Source organism: Vigna angularis, chromosome 1, assembly GCF_016808095.1.
Source record: "Vigna angularis cultivar LongXiaoDou No.4 chromosome 1, ASM1680809v1, whole genome shotgun sequence".
NCBI lineage: Eukaryota > Viridiplantae > Streptophyta > Magnoliopsida > Fabales > Fabaceae > Vigna > Vigna angularis.
In genome coordinates this window covers 17,235,777-17,256,542 of record NC_068970.1, presented here as the reverse complement: position 1 = coordinate 17,256,542, position 20,766 = coordinate 17,235,777, and the positions used below count along the sequence as shown (strand labels likewise).

Here is a 20,766-nt window from a genome sequence, read left to right as displayed (position 1 = left end):
TTCATTCCGAAACAAATATTTACTTTTAAACATTGCAGGAATCACAAGTGGTATATCTCTTTTTCCTTCCAAACTAAGGTGGATTATGCTTTTACACATTATCTTCTTCCTTCATGTGTGTTCACCTTCACCCTTTAACAAGCTACAAGATTCAAGAGAAGCAAAGGAATTACAGTTCCTGCTGCACCGATTATGCAAATGATTGCAAATGTAGGAAAATTCAACTTAACGAGACAAATAAGTACGAGAATTTTCACTTTTTACATAATATTTTATGTTTCAATCTCAAATATATTTAGTGATATAGGATTAATTATCAAACATTTGAGAATTTGTCGTCTTGTCATCTTTAAAACTTTGTCCGTTATAGTTTTATTTTTAAAAAACACTTCGAAAGATGAAGAAAAATATTTAAATTACACTTAAGTTGGTAAATAATATAAGACTACTAATATATCAACATTTTAAAATTATAGTTTCCTAAAATATAAACGCAAATATCCTTAATTAGATCCAATATCAACACATTTAAAATACAATTATAATGATATAAAAATTTACAAAATACAAACTAATAAGAACATGATTAAACTTAACAACTAAACCTCGACTATATATCTAATTTTTTTAAATAGTAAAATTATACATTTAAATTTTCACATAACTAAATAGCAAAATATCCAATCCTAAAATGCAATCTATCATAATAAATATAATATAACATAATAGCTTAATATATTTAAACCCTGATCTAACGTAATATTCATTTAACATACACACAATTCTAAATACACAATTCGTTGAACTATAATATCTAAACATATAGAAGTTCTGTATACACAATTAATATAAAACATATATAAACAAATTTCTATAAAACCATAAATATATGAACATGTATACTTTTGTAACTACAAAAGAACTACCAACACTCACATGAAAAGCAACTATACAACAATAGAATATCATATGAGAAAAGGAGAAGATGGATGGACTGGGGCAGTTGCAATACATATGTGAAGTTGCAACAACCGTGACAAACAGATGAAAAAGTTAGCCAAATTGCTTAATAGGAAGATGAAGGGAAAGGAATACATATAGCAAGATGACGCAATTTTAATGTATTGTAAGACATTTGATGAATTCTACTTTGAATGGTCATTGCTGAAGTTTTTCATAATAGTTTCCAAATCAACTCTCTCAACCTTAAAAAATCAACTAATAGTTATGATATTATGTTAAGAAGTAAATTAAAAAAAGACTTTTCACAATAATTTTCAAATCAACTTATTCATCTTTACAAAATCAATGTTATGATATTATGTTAAGAATTAAATTATAAAAAACCTTTTCATAATAATTTTCAAATCAACTTATTCACTTTTACAAAATCAACTACAGTTATAATATAATGTTAATAAGTGGATTTCAAGTTAATAAGATGAGTTTTACTATAAATTGAGTTTTTTTTTACGTAATAGAAATTGAAGTAAAATAATTATTAAATGTTTCTTTTAGTTTACCAGAGACATCAACATTATTTTAGCTTAAGAGAAATTTTCTTCTTTTTTTTAAGATTTTCTAAAATAGAAATAAAGAAAGAAGTAACTAAAAAAACATAAATTGTTCTAATATTACTCTTTTTGAAAGAATTATTTATAAAATAAGATATTTGAAACATATTCATACAAGAGACTAACATATATATCATTAATCAATTTCTGTAGTTGATGTGAGACTTCAAATAATTTTAACGATTTTCACACACATTATTACTTATTAATTATCACTAGTACAAAAACATCGTATAACGTGACTGTTTTTCGGCCTTTCATATCGAATTCGATGTCAACTTCATATCAGGAGACATTCGAACATCAAACAATTCGACGTTCAAAGTAAAACAAATTAACAGATAAAATTCGACGTTAATTAATTTTTTTTTGTTTTTTATTTAATTGTTATCCTTTTTACAACTCTACGAGACCTCAAAAGGCAGAAAAACAATAAATTTCAGTTTTTGGTATTTTATAAAGCATGAACTATGAACGTGTAGTGTTGTATCAATAACAAACAACAATAACAAACAACAAACAAGTTCAATCAAACAACAACAACAACAACAACAAACAAGTTCAACAAAAAAAAAAATAAAAAACAAGTTCAATAAATAAGTTCTTCAAAATGAAAATGAAAACTAACCTTCAAAAGTTAGGTTCGTCGAAATAAAGTGTTGCCACTAGTGAGAGAGAGAGAGCATAATGCACCTATGAAGGACAAGAACACGAAAATAATCGGTCAAAACAAACGAAATTAATTAACATGCATTTGTAACAAATGAAAGAAAGATTACATGTGATTGTCGTCAAACTTCGTTCTAGAAAAGTTTGAGCAGAGAAAAAGGTATCGCGCGCTAAGATAAAAAGTAAATGCATTTTCAATCATCCGCTCAAATTTTTAATGAACTCGACGTTTTATATCCTTTTGACGTATAATTTTAGGGAATTCGACGTAAATACATTTTTACCTTCGCGCCAAGCATTTTCGCAAAATTTACCCAATATAACAAATTAACATCAAATTATAATTCTAAACGACGTCTAATGATTGCATTTATTTACAAAAATGTTACCGGTCATTTTTTACGTTGGTTATTCAATGGTTGAACGTTGAACGTGTGATATTATAAGTTGTTTTTTCATTAATGTATGGTCAAAGATAATATAAATATAGGTTTAATGTTTCAATAGGTCCCTATTTTCGTTCAGAATCTCAAATAGGACCCTCTCTTTTTTAGCGTCTCAATTAGGTCCTTATTTTTGTAAAATTGAATCAAATATGGTCTTTTTGTCAAATTGACCAGACGGTGTTAAGTATTGTGTGACCTAGCATGCTGACAGTGTTGTTTTAATACACGTGTCATTAAAAACGTGAGTGAATTCTATTATTTTAAAGTTTGAATTAAAAAATTAAATTAAAGAGTGGAAATTCAATTACAAAAGTTAGAAAAGAGTGGAAAGCCCCATTCTCACTCGTCTTCTGCTCTTTGAGCACGCCAATCTGTTCCTCAAATTCAACCCTTCGCATTGAGCCAATGGGAAAAGCCTTCGATGTGGGAGTCGTTCCGTTTAACTCCAACGGTTGGGGACCACCGAAAACAGCGGCCGCCGGCGGTAGCAGCAACCTTCCTCTCAACGTTCCCTTTGCCCCCTTCTCCTGACAAATTGGGTTGCATCGCTGACTAGATACATACTCAATTATACTTGTATCAACTGAAATTGCTCTTTATTTTTCAATTTTAAGGAGGAGAAATTAAGAGGAAGATTAGGCTATGAGCATCTCAATGAACCCCTGCACATTTTGATTGAGGCTGACTTACCTACCAATGTTGTTGAAATAAGGCTCAGGCAGGCTTAGGAAATTATCCTGTATTATACTGGCAAGTTTGTCTCGAAATGCATAACACAACCCCATCCCTTATCTGGGCTTGCAAATGGCTATGAGACCATAGGTGAAGTTTCTTTTTCCTACCCTTATAAACATGTCGCAAAAAAAGGTTGTTCAAAGTAGTAGCAGCTTGTGAGATAGGAGAAAGAAGCATATGGGGATGTAGAAACATAGTTTTTCCAATTTAAAAAAAATCTGGGTAGTGTATGCAGGCATGTTGGTATTGGTATTGGTATTGGATATACTCCTTCCCGGCCTTCGCTGAGGACGACGCCTCATTCCGCCTCGTCGATGGCAAGCCTCCACCGCGCCCCAAATTCGGCCCTAAGTGGCGTTTCCAACAGCAGCATCAGCTTCCGCAGCGCCGCGACGAGGAGGTCGAAGCCCGAAAACGCGAACCGGAGAAGGAACGCGCACGTCGTCTTCTACTCGAACAACTCTGTGGACGAGTGACGAGCCCTAAAACTCAAAATTTCCCCAATTTCATTTCCATATCCCAATTGCAGAGAGAACGGAGCTTTCTGTAATTGAATTTCCAACTTTGTCAATTTTACCCTTTCAGTAATTAAATTTTCACTCTTTTAACTTAATTTTTTAATTTAAAATTTAAAATAATAGAATTCACCCACGTTTTTAATGACACGTGTGTTAAAACAACACTGTCAGCATGCTAGGTCATACAATACTTAACATCGTCTGATCAATTTGACGGAAAGATCCTATTTGGTTCAATTTTACAAAAATAAGGACTCAATTGAGACGCCAAAAAAGAAAAGGTCCTATTTGAGATTCTGGACGAAAATAAAAACCTATTAAGACATTAAACCTATAAATATACTTCTCTTTCATTATTCTAATCCTTTAAAATGACTTTTAAGAATAAAATTGTCGAAACATCAATACCTGTGATAAATAACTCTAAAGGTATTATTTTAAGATATTTAACATGAAAATATTCACAAACTTCCAAAATAGATGATACACGTGTGAGAGAGTCAATTGAATATTCAGATATTCAAACTAACTTAGTTGATTGATAATGTTGTCGTCAACTCGAGTTCTCTTTCTAAACACTTATAAACTTAATATTAAACAACAGAACTTGTAAGTTAATTATTAAACAATTAACGTTAATGATATTGATCAACCTGTAAGATAAACAAAAATTGATATGAAAAACTGATTAAGATAATCAATTAGTTTTGGAAAATTGAAATTTAATCTCAAATACTATTCATTTTATATTTGCTATCGATATCTAAAATCCCGTTAATCTATAGTGTCCGTTCCCGTGGACAACAACCGAAATACTGATTTCTTTTTCTTTATCTATTTGAGTCTATTTCTTTTGCGAGTGTGGCATGTGAACCTAGGCTGATGCTATTAGATTTTCCCAACCAAAAAAAGGAAATAGAAGGGTGATTGCCATTATTTCATGTGATTGCATAATAATTAAAAAAAATGATATATATACATACACATACACATGCACACACTACTACAGTAAGGCAAGAGATTTTGTTTGTTCTTTCTCTTTGGGAGACGAGGAGAGAGAAGGATGTGCCGTGAGAAGGTGGGACTGCAAGGGTGCATAATAGTACAGAAAACCCATAAATTTGTACAACACCCCATTCCTACAATATATTAAAAGTTAAAATGGAATGAAAAAGTAAACCATGTACCAAAAATAATATTATAGTATATGATATGATATTCACATGTTTGGGTGTGCATGTATAAGAAACGAAGAAGTGAAAATCCACAGCTGTAATTGCATGTCTGTTAGTGGGAAGTTGTCCCTCACATCTTGTGAAATTTGTGGCGTTTTGTTGTTTGCGGTGCTATATGTCCTTCGTATCATCTACTTGCAGTCCTCAGGGTTGTGAGGCTTCTTCTTTCCAACAATTATTATACAATCTCTGCTTCTTGTTTGAGTAGGGGCTCGTCAATCGAAGGACAAGTGTTTCCCTTTTCGGGGGTCCTCCTTTTCTTCCACTTCTGCAATTTTCTCATTTGTCTTTCCATGTTCCATCACCTCAACAACATAAACAAATCTTGCCAAAATATTACTTCCTAGTTCTTATCGTCTCATCATTCAGTTACTGCTCTTCATTTCATCCCATTAATTTCCTCCATTCCCTAATCCTCTTTGTCTTCTATCAACTCTTTTCCCTCCTCCTACCTCTCTTTTTTTCCCCTCCCTATAATTACCACCAATTTCCACATTCTCTTCCTCAACTCCCCTCTCCTTCCACATCACCTTCCCTCGCTCACCAAAGTTTCACACTTTCCTTTTTCCCTAAAATGGGCTTTGATCACCATCTCATTTGTGGTCAAAGACTTGGCTTCCTTTGCATTTGTCTTCTGTTTCTCATTCTTTCAAGCTGGATCCATAAGGGGTTCGTTATTGAAGGTAAATTATCACTTTTGAAACCTTCTGAGTGCAGAGTATGTCGAAACTAGCTCTAGCTAACATTGTCGTTTTTTCTCTCTCTTTGTTCTAACAGGTAGAATGACCCAAAAACTAAGTGATTTTCATCAGGTAAAACTTGGTTTCCCTGGCAAACGTTTTCATTTCTATGTTGAGTTTCTCGATACAAGGAGATACTATTTTTTTGTTTACCGGAATGATGATGATTTCTGCAGACAATAAGTGAGGATAAAACTATAATGAGGCCAAGAATAGGGTCAATGCCACCAAAATGTGAGAGAAGGTGTAGATCATGTGAGCACTGTGAGGCAATCCAGGTGCCCACAAACCCCCAAGCTCAGAACCGAAAGAAAAACTCTTGGAAGTTTTCTTCGGTTGCATATGCCAGGGTTGGTGGCAGTTCTAACTACAAGCCCATGAGTTGGAAGTGTAAATGTGGGAACCTCATTTTCAACCCCTGAATCCCATTAGTTCTTTCATTTATCAAGGATATCAATCTGTACATGATTATACACTCTTGAGTGATTCTTTCTTTTTTAGTTTTTAGGAGCCTTTTATAGTTTATATAGTTTTTTCCTCCTATTCTCCTCTCTCTCAAGAACAAGCTTTCATCTTTACTTTGTAAAGTATTTCATAGCTCCGGATGCTCTCTCCTTTATATAACTTGATTCGTTCCAACATTTTAAACCATGTGATTTACTGAGTGATTTCCAACATTCTGTTACAAGAAGAAATAGATATTAATGTGAGTTGAGATTTTAAGAAAGACTTCACCTAACATGTTCCTTTTAACGGACTCCACGATCATGTGGTTAAAGCATGGAATCAGGACATTGACTTGATTTTGAAAATCTAATGCCATGCCCTGCTATTCTCTCTTTTGTTTGTAGTCTCGATTTTCTGATTGAGAAATTTAATTGTCAGTACTTTTTATAGCAGCGACCTCTGCAGTGTGTAACCACCTCTGCAATGCCTAACCGGAGGAAGCAACTGATAAAAAATTGACGTGCTAATCTTTGATTGCCCTTTTGATTTTCGTCTTTTATACATTTCCTCCGAAAAAGTAAAAGATTGATTTTTTTACTTCCTCGTAATTGTACCTAGCGAGTCTTGATTTTCTTTCATTGTTCATCAGAACTGTCAAATGTAAGGGTGAGGGGTTACCCCGTTTCACAATTTAGGAGTGATGAAGGAAGGAAGAAAAGGGTCTTCCTTATTATTCATAGAAGGAAATGTTTTTCTTCACAATTTGAAAATTCATTTTTAAGAATACTTTTATCATTAAAAAATGTTAATTTTTGTATTTATAAAAACAGATTAAAAGATAAAAGATAAAAAATAGAAAATAAAAGATTAAAAGATTAAAAGATAAAAAATAAAAAAAAAAAAAGATAAAATAAAAAATATTATCAATTTTGACAATATTTTAACCTTATTTACGTTATGAATCTAAACTTACTTTATAATAATAATTATTATTATAAATATCAAGATAAATCAAAATAATAAATTATATTAAAATGTTATAAAAATAATGTTGTGAAAATATATTATACTACATGTATCTTGTTTAATGTTTGAGATGAAAATGAAAATAAAGACGACGAGAGGAGGCAGATGGGATTCTGCACTGTCCCGTCTTTCCTAGATCTTACATGCTACGGTGCTCAAAATCTCAGATTTAATATTTTCTTCTGCAGACATGACTAAACGAATAACACTATACCAGTTCAGAATACTCGTTACGTACGAAATCTGCTTTTGTTTTTTTTTTCTTGGAAAAATACAAGTTATTAATAAGGATAAAATTAGGTCCCGACTCGGGTTAATAACTTGATCGATTGCTGCATACTTTAATAAATAAAATGATGAAAATGATATAATATATATTAAAGTCTTTTATCTATTCTTTTTTAAAGATTGAGAGATAATTTATCTAAAATTATTCAATAGTGTAAACCATTAAACTTGATATTTGATAGCTGAATAACAAATAATTCTGAATATATATATATATATATATATATATATATATATATATATTATCTATAATGATATAATCATATATTAATATAATATATATACACAATAAACTATTAAACTAAAATTTTAACTGATCCTTAAGCTTTATCACATTTATAATAACACTTTAAACTTCAATTTTATTTCAGTAAGTCCTTAAATTTTATTGTTTTTAAATAAACATCCAGAATTCTAATTTCATTTTACTTGATCCTTAAAATATATCAATTTTTCTGCAAACAACTTTCTTCTAACATGTTCAAGCTAAATAAATTACAATAAATATTCAATAATTCATTGAAAAAAATTGTTTTAATTTATTTTTAATATTAGAATAGAATAGAAAATAGGAATAAACAAATTAACGAAATCGACCTAAAAATTCAGCAAAATAATTTTTATCACAAAACAGAATAATTATAAATATAGTATAATTTTAATTTTAATATGAAAAGTATTATGTAACTCAAATTAAATAATCTGTTAACACAATTCTATTCTCATGCTCGACAGTTGATTTATAAGATATGTTTACATAATGAACTAATTATAAATTATTTTGAATTTTTTTTTTTACTCAATCATTATAAAATTTATTAATATATATGAGATAATTATAATTTTTTTTTGAGAAATTATATTTAAACTGAATAACAAAATTGCATTATTTATAAATTTATTTATTTGAATAAAAATAAATTTGATGTTTTCAAATGAAATTTCATATTTAAATTTTATTGATATACGTCTATCAATTCAAGACATACATATTATAAATCTCACTCTTAAAACTCCTTAAATTAATTATTAAATAAGACATAACTAAAAAATTAAATCAAAGTAATATACTTTTTACAAGTGTGGAATTTTACGTAAACAATTAAGTATGTACCCAATTAAAAATAATTTCAGATCAAACATACCTATAAATTTATTATTTATTTTCTAAATTCATATTTTAGTTCATAAAAAGTAAATATTAAGTCTAAGCCATTAATATGTTTTTCCTATGAAGTTTTAACTTCCTAGAAGGATAAAAACTTCTATTTCAACTTAGAAAATTCTATTCACATATAACTCTTTTAGTAAAAGGTTGATATTTACGACTTATCTAAATCAAGAAACTTATTATCCTTGAAAATTTTCTTATATGAATATAGTGTGATACTCAATTAATACCACAATTTTTTTTATAATGTTTGTTAACACTATCAAATTTATATTACTTATCTAATACAACTTCAACATTATTTTGTTAGTAGCAAAAAAAATACTAATTAAGATAAAATTAACTCAAATCGTGTTTCAATGAATATACAAAATTAATTTAAATAAAACATTGTTCTCATAAAGTCTACACTTAAAGAATAAAACAAGTAAAAAGAAATAAAAGAAATAAATTGGTGAAATAAGAATAAATAAAATAAACAATAATATAAACTAAATGATGATTTTAATAATTTTATATATATTCTTTTATCTTATTTCATTTTTAATAATTTTTTATATAATAACAAATGATTAATAGGTTTTAGAATGTGACTATAGTCCAGATATTAAAGTTTATATTGATATTTAACATGACTTTAATTGAAAAAAAAAGGATTGTTGTGCAATTAAATAAACAAATGCAAGATAGGTTAATTTTCCTATTTTTTTAAAATTATAACTCTTCACTGATTTTTAAAATATTGTTATTCAATTTAATTTAAAAATTAGAAAACTCAAATTAATTAAAGTGATTTGTTTAAATCCTAATCCATTTCGTATATGATTAAAATTCAATTTGTAATTTATTCATTCAACAGTGGTTAAAACACCAATTTTTTTATCAATCTTTTTATTAAGAAAATAGTATTAAAATCCAAATTAATTAAGTTAGTTCTAGTGAATTCAATTTTATGTTCTCATCATTCCATAGTATATAAATGGGAAAAAAATTGTAATGAACACCTATTTTGTTCAATTGTATACGAATTAAGTGTATACTAATTAATCACATCAAATATTATTAATTAAAAATTAATATGGGTTGTAATCAATTACTTTGAATGAAATTGAATTATAAATATCATTCAAAACAATACTAACAGCAACAAATAGAACTGAAGGATAAAAAGAAAGAAAGTATACTGAAATAAATAACTGCTTTACATCATAAAACTGAGTGCTCTATAAAAAAAATCCAATGGCGTTGCTTCCACATTCTATTTGTTGAGCTTGATCTAGAGAGTCAGAAATAAGCAGGAAACAGAATGATCTACGAAAGAAAGAAGAGAAGCTTTATCGGTCTGTTATCCTAGAATTGAAAAGTGGAAGGGAAGAAGAAATGACGTGAAAAGGAAGAGGAAGATAGTGTAAGTATTTTATTTATCCTGGGTGGAATCAAAAAGATAAAAGAGAATGTTGGTGCAAAGGTAGAGAGAAAAGCTGATGGACCACGTGAACCAAAAGGGGATTCTGATTCTTTTATCATCTCATGCCTTGTGCCTTTCACTTTAGTTCTAGTTTTTTTGTGCTGTAAATATCAGCAATACAACACAACACACTTTTCAAATGGCGTGGAAAAACAAGCCATACTCAAGTTCCAATCTGATGCTGATAGCCTGAACCAACCTGAACTACCCAGACCCACATCATTGTCTAACACCTTTCTCAAAACCAACCTATTCTTTTTTATGTATTTTCCAAACTTTTGGGCCAATGCCTTCTCGCAACACCACTTTACCCAATGGGCTTTTCCTTTACAATATCCATTCACAACCACCTAATCCCATTATATATTCAATTACTCATTCCAGCAACATACAAACTGCAACTATGTTATTTTCCTTAATAGGTGAAAGTTCAACATAAGAAATGGAGCCTTCACCTGCTAAAATTTCAACCTGTGTCAGTCTCAAACACTGCCAGTTTGCCATACTAACAAAATTAATAAATAAATAAATAAATATTCGATGGCCAAAATCACCATGTGTTGGCAAAGCTTTCCTAATCCAATATAATGTCCAAGTTCACATTTTGAGTAGTGTGGTGACCTAACTCCAAAAGCCAAACCTGTGTTTTGTTAAAACTTTCTAAAATAATGCGTCATTTATGTTCAAACTTTTTACTCTAAAAAACAAGTTAATAGTAAAAAGTGGTATAAAATTTCAGATTCATTACGGAAGTTACTTTAATTCAAAATCAACTCTACAATTTATATATGTCAATATTTACTAAAATCACAATGATATTTCAACGTGATTTTTTACCATTCACTGAGAAATTACCGGTAACAACCAAGTGAGTCTATTAAATGGTTGCAGTTGAGTTGGTTTTGGAGCAGTAACGGGATCATTTCTTTGTAAAGATAATATCAGTCTAATTTATTTATATTAGAAAACAAAATTCCCATACTAAACATAACAAGAAAATAATTCTATAAGAATAAACATACTCACACATAAGAGTAGAATTAAAAGTAAACAATTTATACCTCAAAGTCTACATTTACAAACATTTATTATTATTTAACATATAATTTTTTGACAAAAACAATCAATTTTCATTAAAAACTTTTGCAATTTTTTTACGATTTTTCTAAAAGAAACAATAAATCTTATTTTATAATTTTTCCAATGAAAATTGCGAACATTTTTATGAACTTTTTCAGGCAAAAATTGCGAACCTTTGACTCACATACAACTAGCCAAGTTTTACATAAATTTAGCGATAATTTAGTAAATAATCACTTGAGAATCAATATAAAACATATATATATATATATATATATATATATATATATATATATATATATATATATATATAGTAAACATGGGGAAGTTAATGGCAACTCAGGACAAAATTAAATTATCACATGCATCAATTTATCGTCGCAAATCAGTTACAAATTGGAAACTTTATCAGTAATTTTTCACTCAATTTACGTAAATATGTGCAAAAATTTTAAATTTTAAATTTTACAAGTATGAATAAATCGTGTAATTGACGTGATTTTATTGGAAAACAAAAAAAGTTATGCCATGAAAGCATGACTTCACATTTATTTTTCAAGTGAATTACATATTCTGCATGAATATAAACATGCATCATACATGACTTTGGTAAGTGTTAATATTTATTTTTCTTTTTTAGTGTGGAACTGAAGTATAGATCCTACATGACTTATGTATTTTATAGTTAAACTGAAGTTGTGAAGGTATGGATGACATGATTGAATTTTTCAAAATCAAATCTAGATTCAATCTAGATAAAAAGAATATATTGGATTTTGAAATCCAAACCATTTTAACTATATCACATTGATTTTAATTTTTTTAATCTAATATAGTTTGGATTAAATCTAAATTAAATATTTCTTAATCACATTATTCAAAAGTGGAATCAACCTAATGTGTGATCAACCCAACTTAGCTTAACATGGTTTTAACTCATGTAGGCTTGATGTATTAACCAAACATTTATTCAACTTTACTTCGGCTGATTTGACCAAGTCTATCTTGATACAATGTGAGTCTAACTCAATATGGACCGGCCAAACTTAGCTTGATTTTGGCCTAAATTGGCTCTACCTGAATGATGTGCAAGCCAACTTCTTTAAATTTTGACTCGAGCCGACTTGGCTTTACCTATACCTAGGTTTATTCTACTCAACTTTGGCCCATTTAAACTTAGTCTTGATTAGGTGGGGACAATTTGGTCTTGATTGGGTTAGGATTAATTCATTCTTGATCAAACTAGGAACAACCTAGGTTTAACCCAAATTGATTAATCATGGGTCAACTAGAATGAACATAAATTCATCAAAACTTAACTAAATAACGTCCACTTGCATAAATAAACTTGAATTAATTTGGCTCTTAAGCTTATTCGCTTCAATTTATATTTAAGCTTATTTGTTTCAACTCGGATTAAACAAACTCGACTCAACACCATTAAGATTCCTTTGACAAATTCTTTACAAATTAGTATGGATAATTGACATATTTAATTTACCAATAAACACATCTTCTGAAAAATAATTTCTCCTCATGACAAAATTAAATAATAATTTCTCACTAATTAAAACAATGTTAAATGATAATAAAATAATATTTTAAAACAAAATACAGGTCGAAGTCTTTGCTTATCAACATTACAATATATTAATAGAATAAACAACTTTGTTAGAGTGCTTTGTCCATCGATATTAAAAAAAAAATTGATTAAATAAATCTATAATCTGTTCGTTACTTTTAACATCTACTTTATTTTCATGTCTAATAAAAGAAATTAAAAGGTGCAATAATTAAAACTAATTATTTTTTTTCTTATATTTTTTCGGGTATTAAAACCATCATCATATTTTAAGAAAGAGAATTAGGTGTGCGAAAAAAATGAAGAACTAAAGTTATATTCTTCCTTAAGTAAGACACTCTTTTATTTATATTTTATTTTCACTTAAATTTAATTTTTTTTATTGAACAAGGAATTCATTTTTTTAATTTATTTATTTTTATTGAATTAAGGAAGTTATTATACTCAACTCCACTTATCAAGATTCAATCCCAATAAGTGAAATAATAAGTGAGTGAGAGTTTAGTTTCCTATCATTTATGATGTACGGATATGATACGGATATATTTTGAAAATAACATAATACAGTATATGATATATGCATATTAAAAATTATATAATAATTATTAAAACTTGATAAATATATGATTGTTATTATGTAAATCTAAGTTAAAATAATATGTATTAAAGTTATCAACATAAATAATTATAAAATTATTATTCTTATAAAAATATTATTATTTTATACATTAAATACTTCATTGATAAATATTGGTAAAATATATTAAAGTATTAAATACAAATATATGTCATATACATATATGTAATCTAAATAAAAGTATCAATGAATTGTAGACTATAATTAACTTTCTTTTCTCTAACATGATCTACTCAGTACTCCATTATGCACTTTAGCAACTTCTTTTTTGTCAAATACTAACTTTTTAAAGTGTAATAAAATAGTAAAATTGAAATCTCTTCATCAACATTTTTTAAAAATATCATACAGATAAATAGATAATATGATGACCACACTATATATTGAAAATTAAAATAATACATGTTTGCATTTCAACATGAAAAATGTTTTTTTAATAATTTTTTTTATAATTTTTTTATCACATGTAGTAATTTGTTATTAGTTCATTTTAAATATTTTTTTGAAAATAAATTCAAACGAGCTAATAAAATAATAACATTTGACCAATTATAAAAAAAAATTGTTATGAAAAGTTGTTAATGTATAACCTTAAATTAATTTCCATTGCCTTATTGTTTAATATATAATAGTTTCTATTTTGTCATTATTTACGTATGATTCCATTATAATTTAGTAATTATAAATTCTTCATCGTTGACTAGCTCACTTGTCTAAGTTTTATGTGAAACGAATCACCTTTGAGTTTTCAAAATTAAATTTTAAAACAAGACAATATATATATAAAAATTAGTTAACATCCCACATGAATTAGAAAAAAGAGACCTTATGCTATTGAAGTGGACGAATAATGTGATTGGGCTTGATAAGTCTATCAGCACTGCTTACCCACTTGGGCAAACATTTGATATAGCACAATCTTCAGCTCATTACTCACCCAGTTTTGATCTTTAAAGGGTTCAACATATCTCACAAAACAAAATCAACGCTGTAAGTTACTTTTCATGCTCAAGATAACCAATCACATTTTTATATCCTTATTAAATATTAAATCATTTTTATCATAAATTTATTAAATTTAAAATATTATCTTAAGAATTATACTAAAATTATTACAATAGTCACGATATATACGAATTAAACACCACTGATTTCGTCAATGAACTTATTCAAACTCCTATATGTTATCGTTTGATATAATTTATTGATAATCGTATTTTTTTTAAATATAATCAGATATTCAATTTTTATATTGCGTTTAAAAAATTTATTTACAATGTTTTTCAAATGAATTTCTGTATATTGAAAAAAAAAATCTCAGTCAAAACTACCTTGAATTAAAAAATAAAAAGAAAATTGCTAGATATTTCAGGCACTGCCACTAAATAAGGTTTTACGTTGCGGTGGTCAAGGTGGGAAGCAACCAACTTCACTTCAACCCTATCTTATTGATATGGCAAAGTAACTAACATGAAGTTTTATATTTATATAAAATATATAATGAAACATACAAATATAAAATATCGACTATTTTTTTTCTAAAGAAAAAAGAGAAAACGATTTTTCTCAATAAGTTCGATTGGATCGGACGGTGGAAGAGTGTAACCGACATAGTCAATGGCCAGGATTTGTGGAATGTCACGTGTCCGATTTGGATCCACCAAGTGCTATTGCTTTGCCAAAGACAACGTCGTTTTGCGCTCAACAATTTAGAGTTGAATAACAAAGCAGTTAAACCGATTAAGATAAAATCTATACATATCACGATACATTAATCATTACTTCCTTTCAAGTAATCTTTAAATTAAAAATATTTTTTTTATTTCATAAAATAAAATAAATAATATCTCTTTATTTAAAAAAGCTAAATAACTTTTTCTCTAAAATAACAGTTAGTTATTCAATATTATTTTGTATAAAATTATATATATATATATATATATACACATATACATATATATATATATATATTAAATTATATTGCTTTTCTATTTATTATTTACTTACACATAAAAATAAAATTATAGAAGTTAATGTAATTAAAAAATGTGAGCATAAATGTGGAAAGTAATTTTCACTGGTCTAAAATAAAAAATTTGTGTATAAGATGCAATGTTGAGTTGCTATAAATGAGGGCGGAGCATTGTGATTTTCCATTTTGTCAGTGAAAAATTATTGTTAAATTTGGTTATCGTTCCTGTTGCAGGGAAGGGATCAGATCCAGCAGCATTCCCACTGATAGAAACTCCAAACACAAATTAAGGTTTTTTTGATCTCTCATTCATTCTCAGTGCTGTGGAAGACGGTGGTCTGCAACTGCCACTTGTAAGCACTGCCCCCACCCTACTGAAAAGGATTCCTCTTTCTTGGACACTCACTTTGTATCAGGTATGTAAGTATTTGCGTTGCAATTCTTATAATATCTCAAGGAATATTCACTTTTCATTTACTTGGAACTGCTAACTCAATTATGATCTTCTTGAGAAGAGCCAGTCTAGATCTGGGTACACCTGTGAATGCCTTTTAGTGTGGCATACATTATCACGTATTCTGTTTTATTTTTGTTTCTGTTCATACACATGTTCCTTTGTTGATCTAGATTTGGCTACTGGATACCTGTATATTATGCGATTTGTCCTATCTTCCATTTTTATGATTGTCCTACATAATCATATTGCTTTTAAAGATGGCGTTTTATGATTTGTTGATGAGCTGCTAAATGCAGCCTTTGTGTTTTATAAACCCTGTGTTATTTAATATCAGCAGTTCAACTGATATAACTATTCTTTTGTTTATAATACATAGATAAGCTTTAAATTTTTAGATATTTCATTTCTTTGCCAAGTTCATGGTTATTGAGTATGTTGAGTTGCTAGTTGTGATTATGTGAGTCCCTCAAAGAATTTAACCTTCATATGGGCAGGTACATTCGAAAGAAGTTAAATTTGGTGGGTGAGGAATTTCCAGCATGTTCAGGTTATCTCCCCGGAGGAGTCAAAGATCCAAAGGCGGCTTCAAGGTGAAGCATGCTCTACAGTTATGTGTTCTGCTTGGCGTTTGTATCTGGCTAGTCTACCAAATCAAACACTCTAATGACAAGAAATCATCCTTTGTTGAAAGCACGAAGACTGGCGGTGAGATTATCAAGTTGGGGAGGAAGGACCTTCATCCTGGCGTGGAGAAAACTCCAGTGGTAGATGCAAGGCACAAGGAGGAGGAGGAGGATGAACAACAAGAAAACAAGCACGAAGAGGTAAACAAACTGGATGACGTTAATGGTGTAGAAGATGAGGCCCTGAAGCATGATGAGCAAAATAACAATGAAGGGAATTCTGAGCACAGACAGGATTCAGTAGACCAAGAAACTGAAGAAAATTCTGAAATTGCTAGGACAGAAGGGGAAGCCGAACATCATAATGAACAATTTTTTGGAGAGAATGAAAATATGGACAACAAGGAGAGTGAGAGTACATTGAAGGATAATGAGGAGAACAATAGTGAAACGGAGGACAAAGAAACTGGAGAAGTTAAAGAAGAAAAGAATGAGCCGGAGAATGACAATATGGATAACAATGAAAATGACAATACAATGAAGGAGAATGAAGAGAACAAAAGCGAAGGGGAGAACAATGAAACTGGAGACACTAACGAAGAGAAAAGTCAGCAAGCTAATGAAGAGACAGAGAATAAAGATAAGGAGAATGAAGAGGTGAAACAGAATGAAACTGAAGAGAAGGAGGAGGGAGATCATGAGCAAGATAGTAAAGAAATGACAGATGAGAACAACAATGGAGAAACTGGGGGAGAAGAGAAAGACAAAATTCAGGAAGAGATTACATCTAAAGATCAGGATCAGGATGGGGGCAAAAGTGAGGAGGAGCATAGAGAGGAAAATTATGCTGGAGATAATGCTTCTAGTGCTGTAGACCATAAACCGCAAGACACGGATGAAAATTCTGATAAAAAGGAAAACAATGAGTTCGAGCTAGAGTCTCAGAAGAATGCTGACAACAAAGAAGGGGCTGATTCTAGTGTCACAACAAGCAGCCAAGGAAATGAAAGTGATGCTGAAAATCAGGCACAACCAGAGAATGAGTCACAGAAAAGTTCCACGTCAGAATCAGAATGGCCGCATCAAGAGAAAAATGACTCCATAAAGGATGGTGTCGATACTCTAGATTCATCACTGCAGAATGGGATTGACACATCATCTCAGAATACTGAAGCATCAGAAAATGAAAACAACTCCAAAGTAGAGGACTCCAACATGCAGAATGCAACCCCAAAAGTCGAAGATTCTTCTTCTTCTAACTCAGAAGAAGCGTGGAAGAAAGCTGAAACACACGACAGCAATGCAAGCGATGGTGAATACAAGGACACAACAAGTAATATTGCTCAGAATGAAAACCCAAGCAACAGTTCTGTCCAAGAAGGAAAGCAGGAAAATGTTGCATCATCCGATAATGACAACAAAGATGCTAGCCATGATGTTCAACTCACTTCATCTGATACTTCCTCAGATCAAAAGAAAGATGAAGCCGCAAATGTAGAAAGTAATACATATTCTACGCAGAATGACAATGCTGATCAAACCAACGCAAACAGTGATGGAAGTGCTAATGACAACAAAGATTCTAGCCAGTCTGATTCTTCATCAGAGCAAAACAAAGAGGGATCGTCGAACTCGGATGACAGCAGTACTAGCCAGTCTGGCACTTCATCTGAGAAAAACAAAGAGGAATCCTCAAACTCAGATAACAGCAATGATTCTAACCGGTCTGACACTTCATCTGAGCAAAAAAAAGATGAATCCTCAAACTCAGATAATAGCAATGGTTCTAACCGGTCTGACACTTCATATGAGCAAAACAAAGAGGGATCCTCTAACTCAGATAACGGCAATGATGCTAGCCTGTCTGACACTTCATCTGAGCAAAACAAAGAGGGATCCGCAAACTCAGATAACAGCAATGATGCTAGCCAGTCTCAAACTTCTTCTGAGCAAAACAAAAATGAAACCTCAAACTCAGATAACGGCAGTGATTCTAACGAGAATGCCTCTAAACACAACGAAAATCAAAATGACAATGGGAATCATAATGGTGAAGCACAAGACAATACTTCGGGTTCATCCACTCAGGAAGAGAAAGATACATCTTCAAATAACAATGCTGATGCAGGGCAGGGTGAGAATGATAACACAGTTCAGAGCAAGACTAGTGAAAATGAAGATGGTGCTCAAAACAAAACAGTGGAGTCACAAAAGGAGGAGGAATCTGCACACTTCAACGGAGACACCAACTCTAACATGAATGATCAAGGAAGTTCTGATCATTCTATCACTCATGAGGATAAAGAATCTCGCGTGGATTTGCCACAATCTCATGAAGAAAGCAATCATATTAAGGATACTGCAGCACAGTGATAATTCTAATAGTTTAATTGTATGCAGCTTCTTTTGGTCCTACTTCTTTTTCGAATTTTGTTGAGTTTCTTTAGTTGGTTATTATGATGTCAAGCTTTTTTGTTTTCAAAGTCAGATTAAGAATTTAGAAAGACCTACAGCTTTCTTTGTATAAATTATTCTCTATTCTTCATATGTAACCTGAACCCTTCAATGAAACAATAATTATCAAGTTAAAAATATCATCCGAGCAAAGTTCCTCATCTTTCTACAACTGACTCTTTTCTTATTGTTATTTTGGAAAGGTTATTGAATAATAACTCAAGGCATGAATCATTTGGCTAAAATTTTAGTTGTAAATGATTAAATTAAGATATTAGTTTTGAACTGGAAAATGATCACAAATAGTACAAAATAAAATTATAGCTGTCTGTGAAGCACTTATTTTAGGACACTGCATAAAATAAATGAATTACCCAAATATCGTGCAAAAATAACTGTATGAATCCCACTTTATGAGAAGGAAAATCGAACAGTTAAATCTCCATCGTGTGTTTAATAAGCATCGCATTGGAAGAATTATAGCCAATCATTTATGATTCAGAAAATGACATGAATGGTAAGACTCCAATATTTGTTCTGCTTTCTCAAGCGATCAATGAATACTTACTATGGTTTTACATCTTCCCTGCAAAAACATGACTACTTATAACAACAGCTGGTGAAAAAACAAAAGAGAAGGAGTTTGCACCTTAAACTGGATTTCATAGCATAAGGGAACATCAAGTCACTTGTCAAGGTTAACACTTTTACATTTCTTGACATATTTTTTCAAATTTGGACTTCTTTTATATTTTTGTCTTTTCCTGCCTCCGTGATTGGGTTGAGACATGTTGATATTGACAATTGACACTAAAAGAAATGTGATGATGTTTGAGTCAGAAAACAGAAAGAGTTTAAATGCAGGCAACAATGGAGAAGCTATAGGCAGTTAGCCTTTCCTTAACTAGATGGCGCCTCTACAACTAACCCAATACAACGATGATAGAACTGTCATAACCGCTACATGCTTAAATCTCACTTGCGTTAGGAAAGCAACTGCACCTTCTTCAAGAAGAAGACCTTCAAGTATTGTGGATAAAAACATCAAAAATAATAGATCTTCTAATTCAAAGTGCAATGACTTAACATATTTTTAAATTATATTCAAATTTATAACAAAATTAGTTATTGATTAAACTATGATTTTTGAAAGTACTAGAATATTGACATAATCCATCATCATCGATAAGTTCTCAGTTTGTTTTAAATTAACAGTTATCTTTTAATATTTCTGGGAATATTGCAAATCTTTTTAATTTATACCAGTTTTGATCAAATCAACCCTAGACCGACCCACAATTTGAAGAGCTCAATAACAAAGCATTACCTGATCGTTGAAGGAACATAGGCCTACGAGACTCCAACCTTATTCATCCTACAACTGGACAGTGGATTACTCCTTATAGATTAAAAGCTCATAAATAAAAATTAACAGTATAATACTAAATTATTGTGTTTAACTTAATTTTGTAACACATCTTTAGCGCCTAACCTAGAAATATATACATCCATATCCTCTACAAATATTTTCTTTACATACTAGTACAAACATATACAGACGTATACGTGTCTGTCATTTTTTATGATAATAGAAAAGTATATGCAATTAAAAAATGTAATCCTTATTAAAATACAAATGTGATT

General features: G+C 30.0%; 2 protein-coding genes across 2 annotated transcripts; both read left to right on the top strand.

Annotated features, from left to right (window-relative positions):
• The first annotated feature begins 5,241 nt into the window (after window positions 1-5,241).
• Window positions 5,242-6,507, top strand: LOC108323189 (EPIDERMAL PATTERNING FACTOR-like protein 2). The gene is made up of 3 exons (XM_017555556.2): window positions 5,242-5,860; window positions 5,955-5,989; window positions 6,094-6,507. The coding sequence occupies exons 1-3, from the start codon at window positions 5,752-5,754 to the stop codon at window positions 6,337-6,339; spliced, it is 390 nt and encodes a 129-aa protein (XP_017411045.1). The 5' UTR covers window positions 5,242-5,751; the 3' UTR covers window positions 6,340-6,507.
• Window positions 6,508-15,730: 9,223 nt separating this feature from the next.
• On the top strand, window positions 15,731-19,260 carry LOC108323191 (uncharacterized). Its single transcript, XM_017555558.2, has 2 exons — window positions 15,731-16,004; window positions 16,540-19,260. The coding sequence occupies exon 2, from the start codon at window positions 16,585-16,587 to the stop codon at window positions 19,039-19,041; it is 2,457 nt and encodes an 818-aa protein (XP_017411047.1). The 5' UTR covers window positions 15,731-16,004; window positions 16,540-16,584; the 3' UTR covers window positions 19,042-19,260.
• The last annotated feature ends 1,506 nt before the right edge of the window (window positions 19,261-20,766 follow it).

Excerpts from the sequence above, each read along its gene's own strand:
- LOC108323191 (XM_017555558.2), top strand. The coding sequence starts at position 16,585 with ATGTTCAGGTTATCTCCCCGGAGGAGTCAAAGATCCAAAGGCGGCTTC.
- LOC108323189 (XM_017555556.2), top strand. The coding sequence starts at position 5,752 with ATGGGCTTTGATCACCATCTCATTTGTGGTCAAAGACTTGGCTTCCTT. Across the intron at positions 5,861-5,954 it reads TAAGGGGTTCGTTATTGAAG|GTAGAATGACCCAAAAACTA; the intron begins GTAAATTATCAC and ends TTGTTCTAACAG. Across the intron at positions 5,990-6,093 it reads AACTAAGTGATTTTCATCAG|ACAATAAGTGAGGATAAAAC; the intron begins GTAAAACTTGGT and ends TGATTTCTGCAG.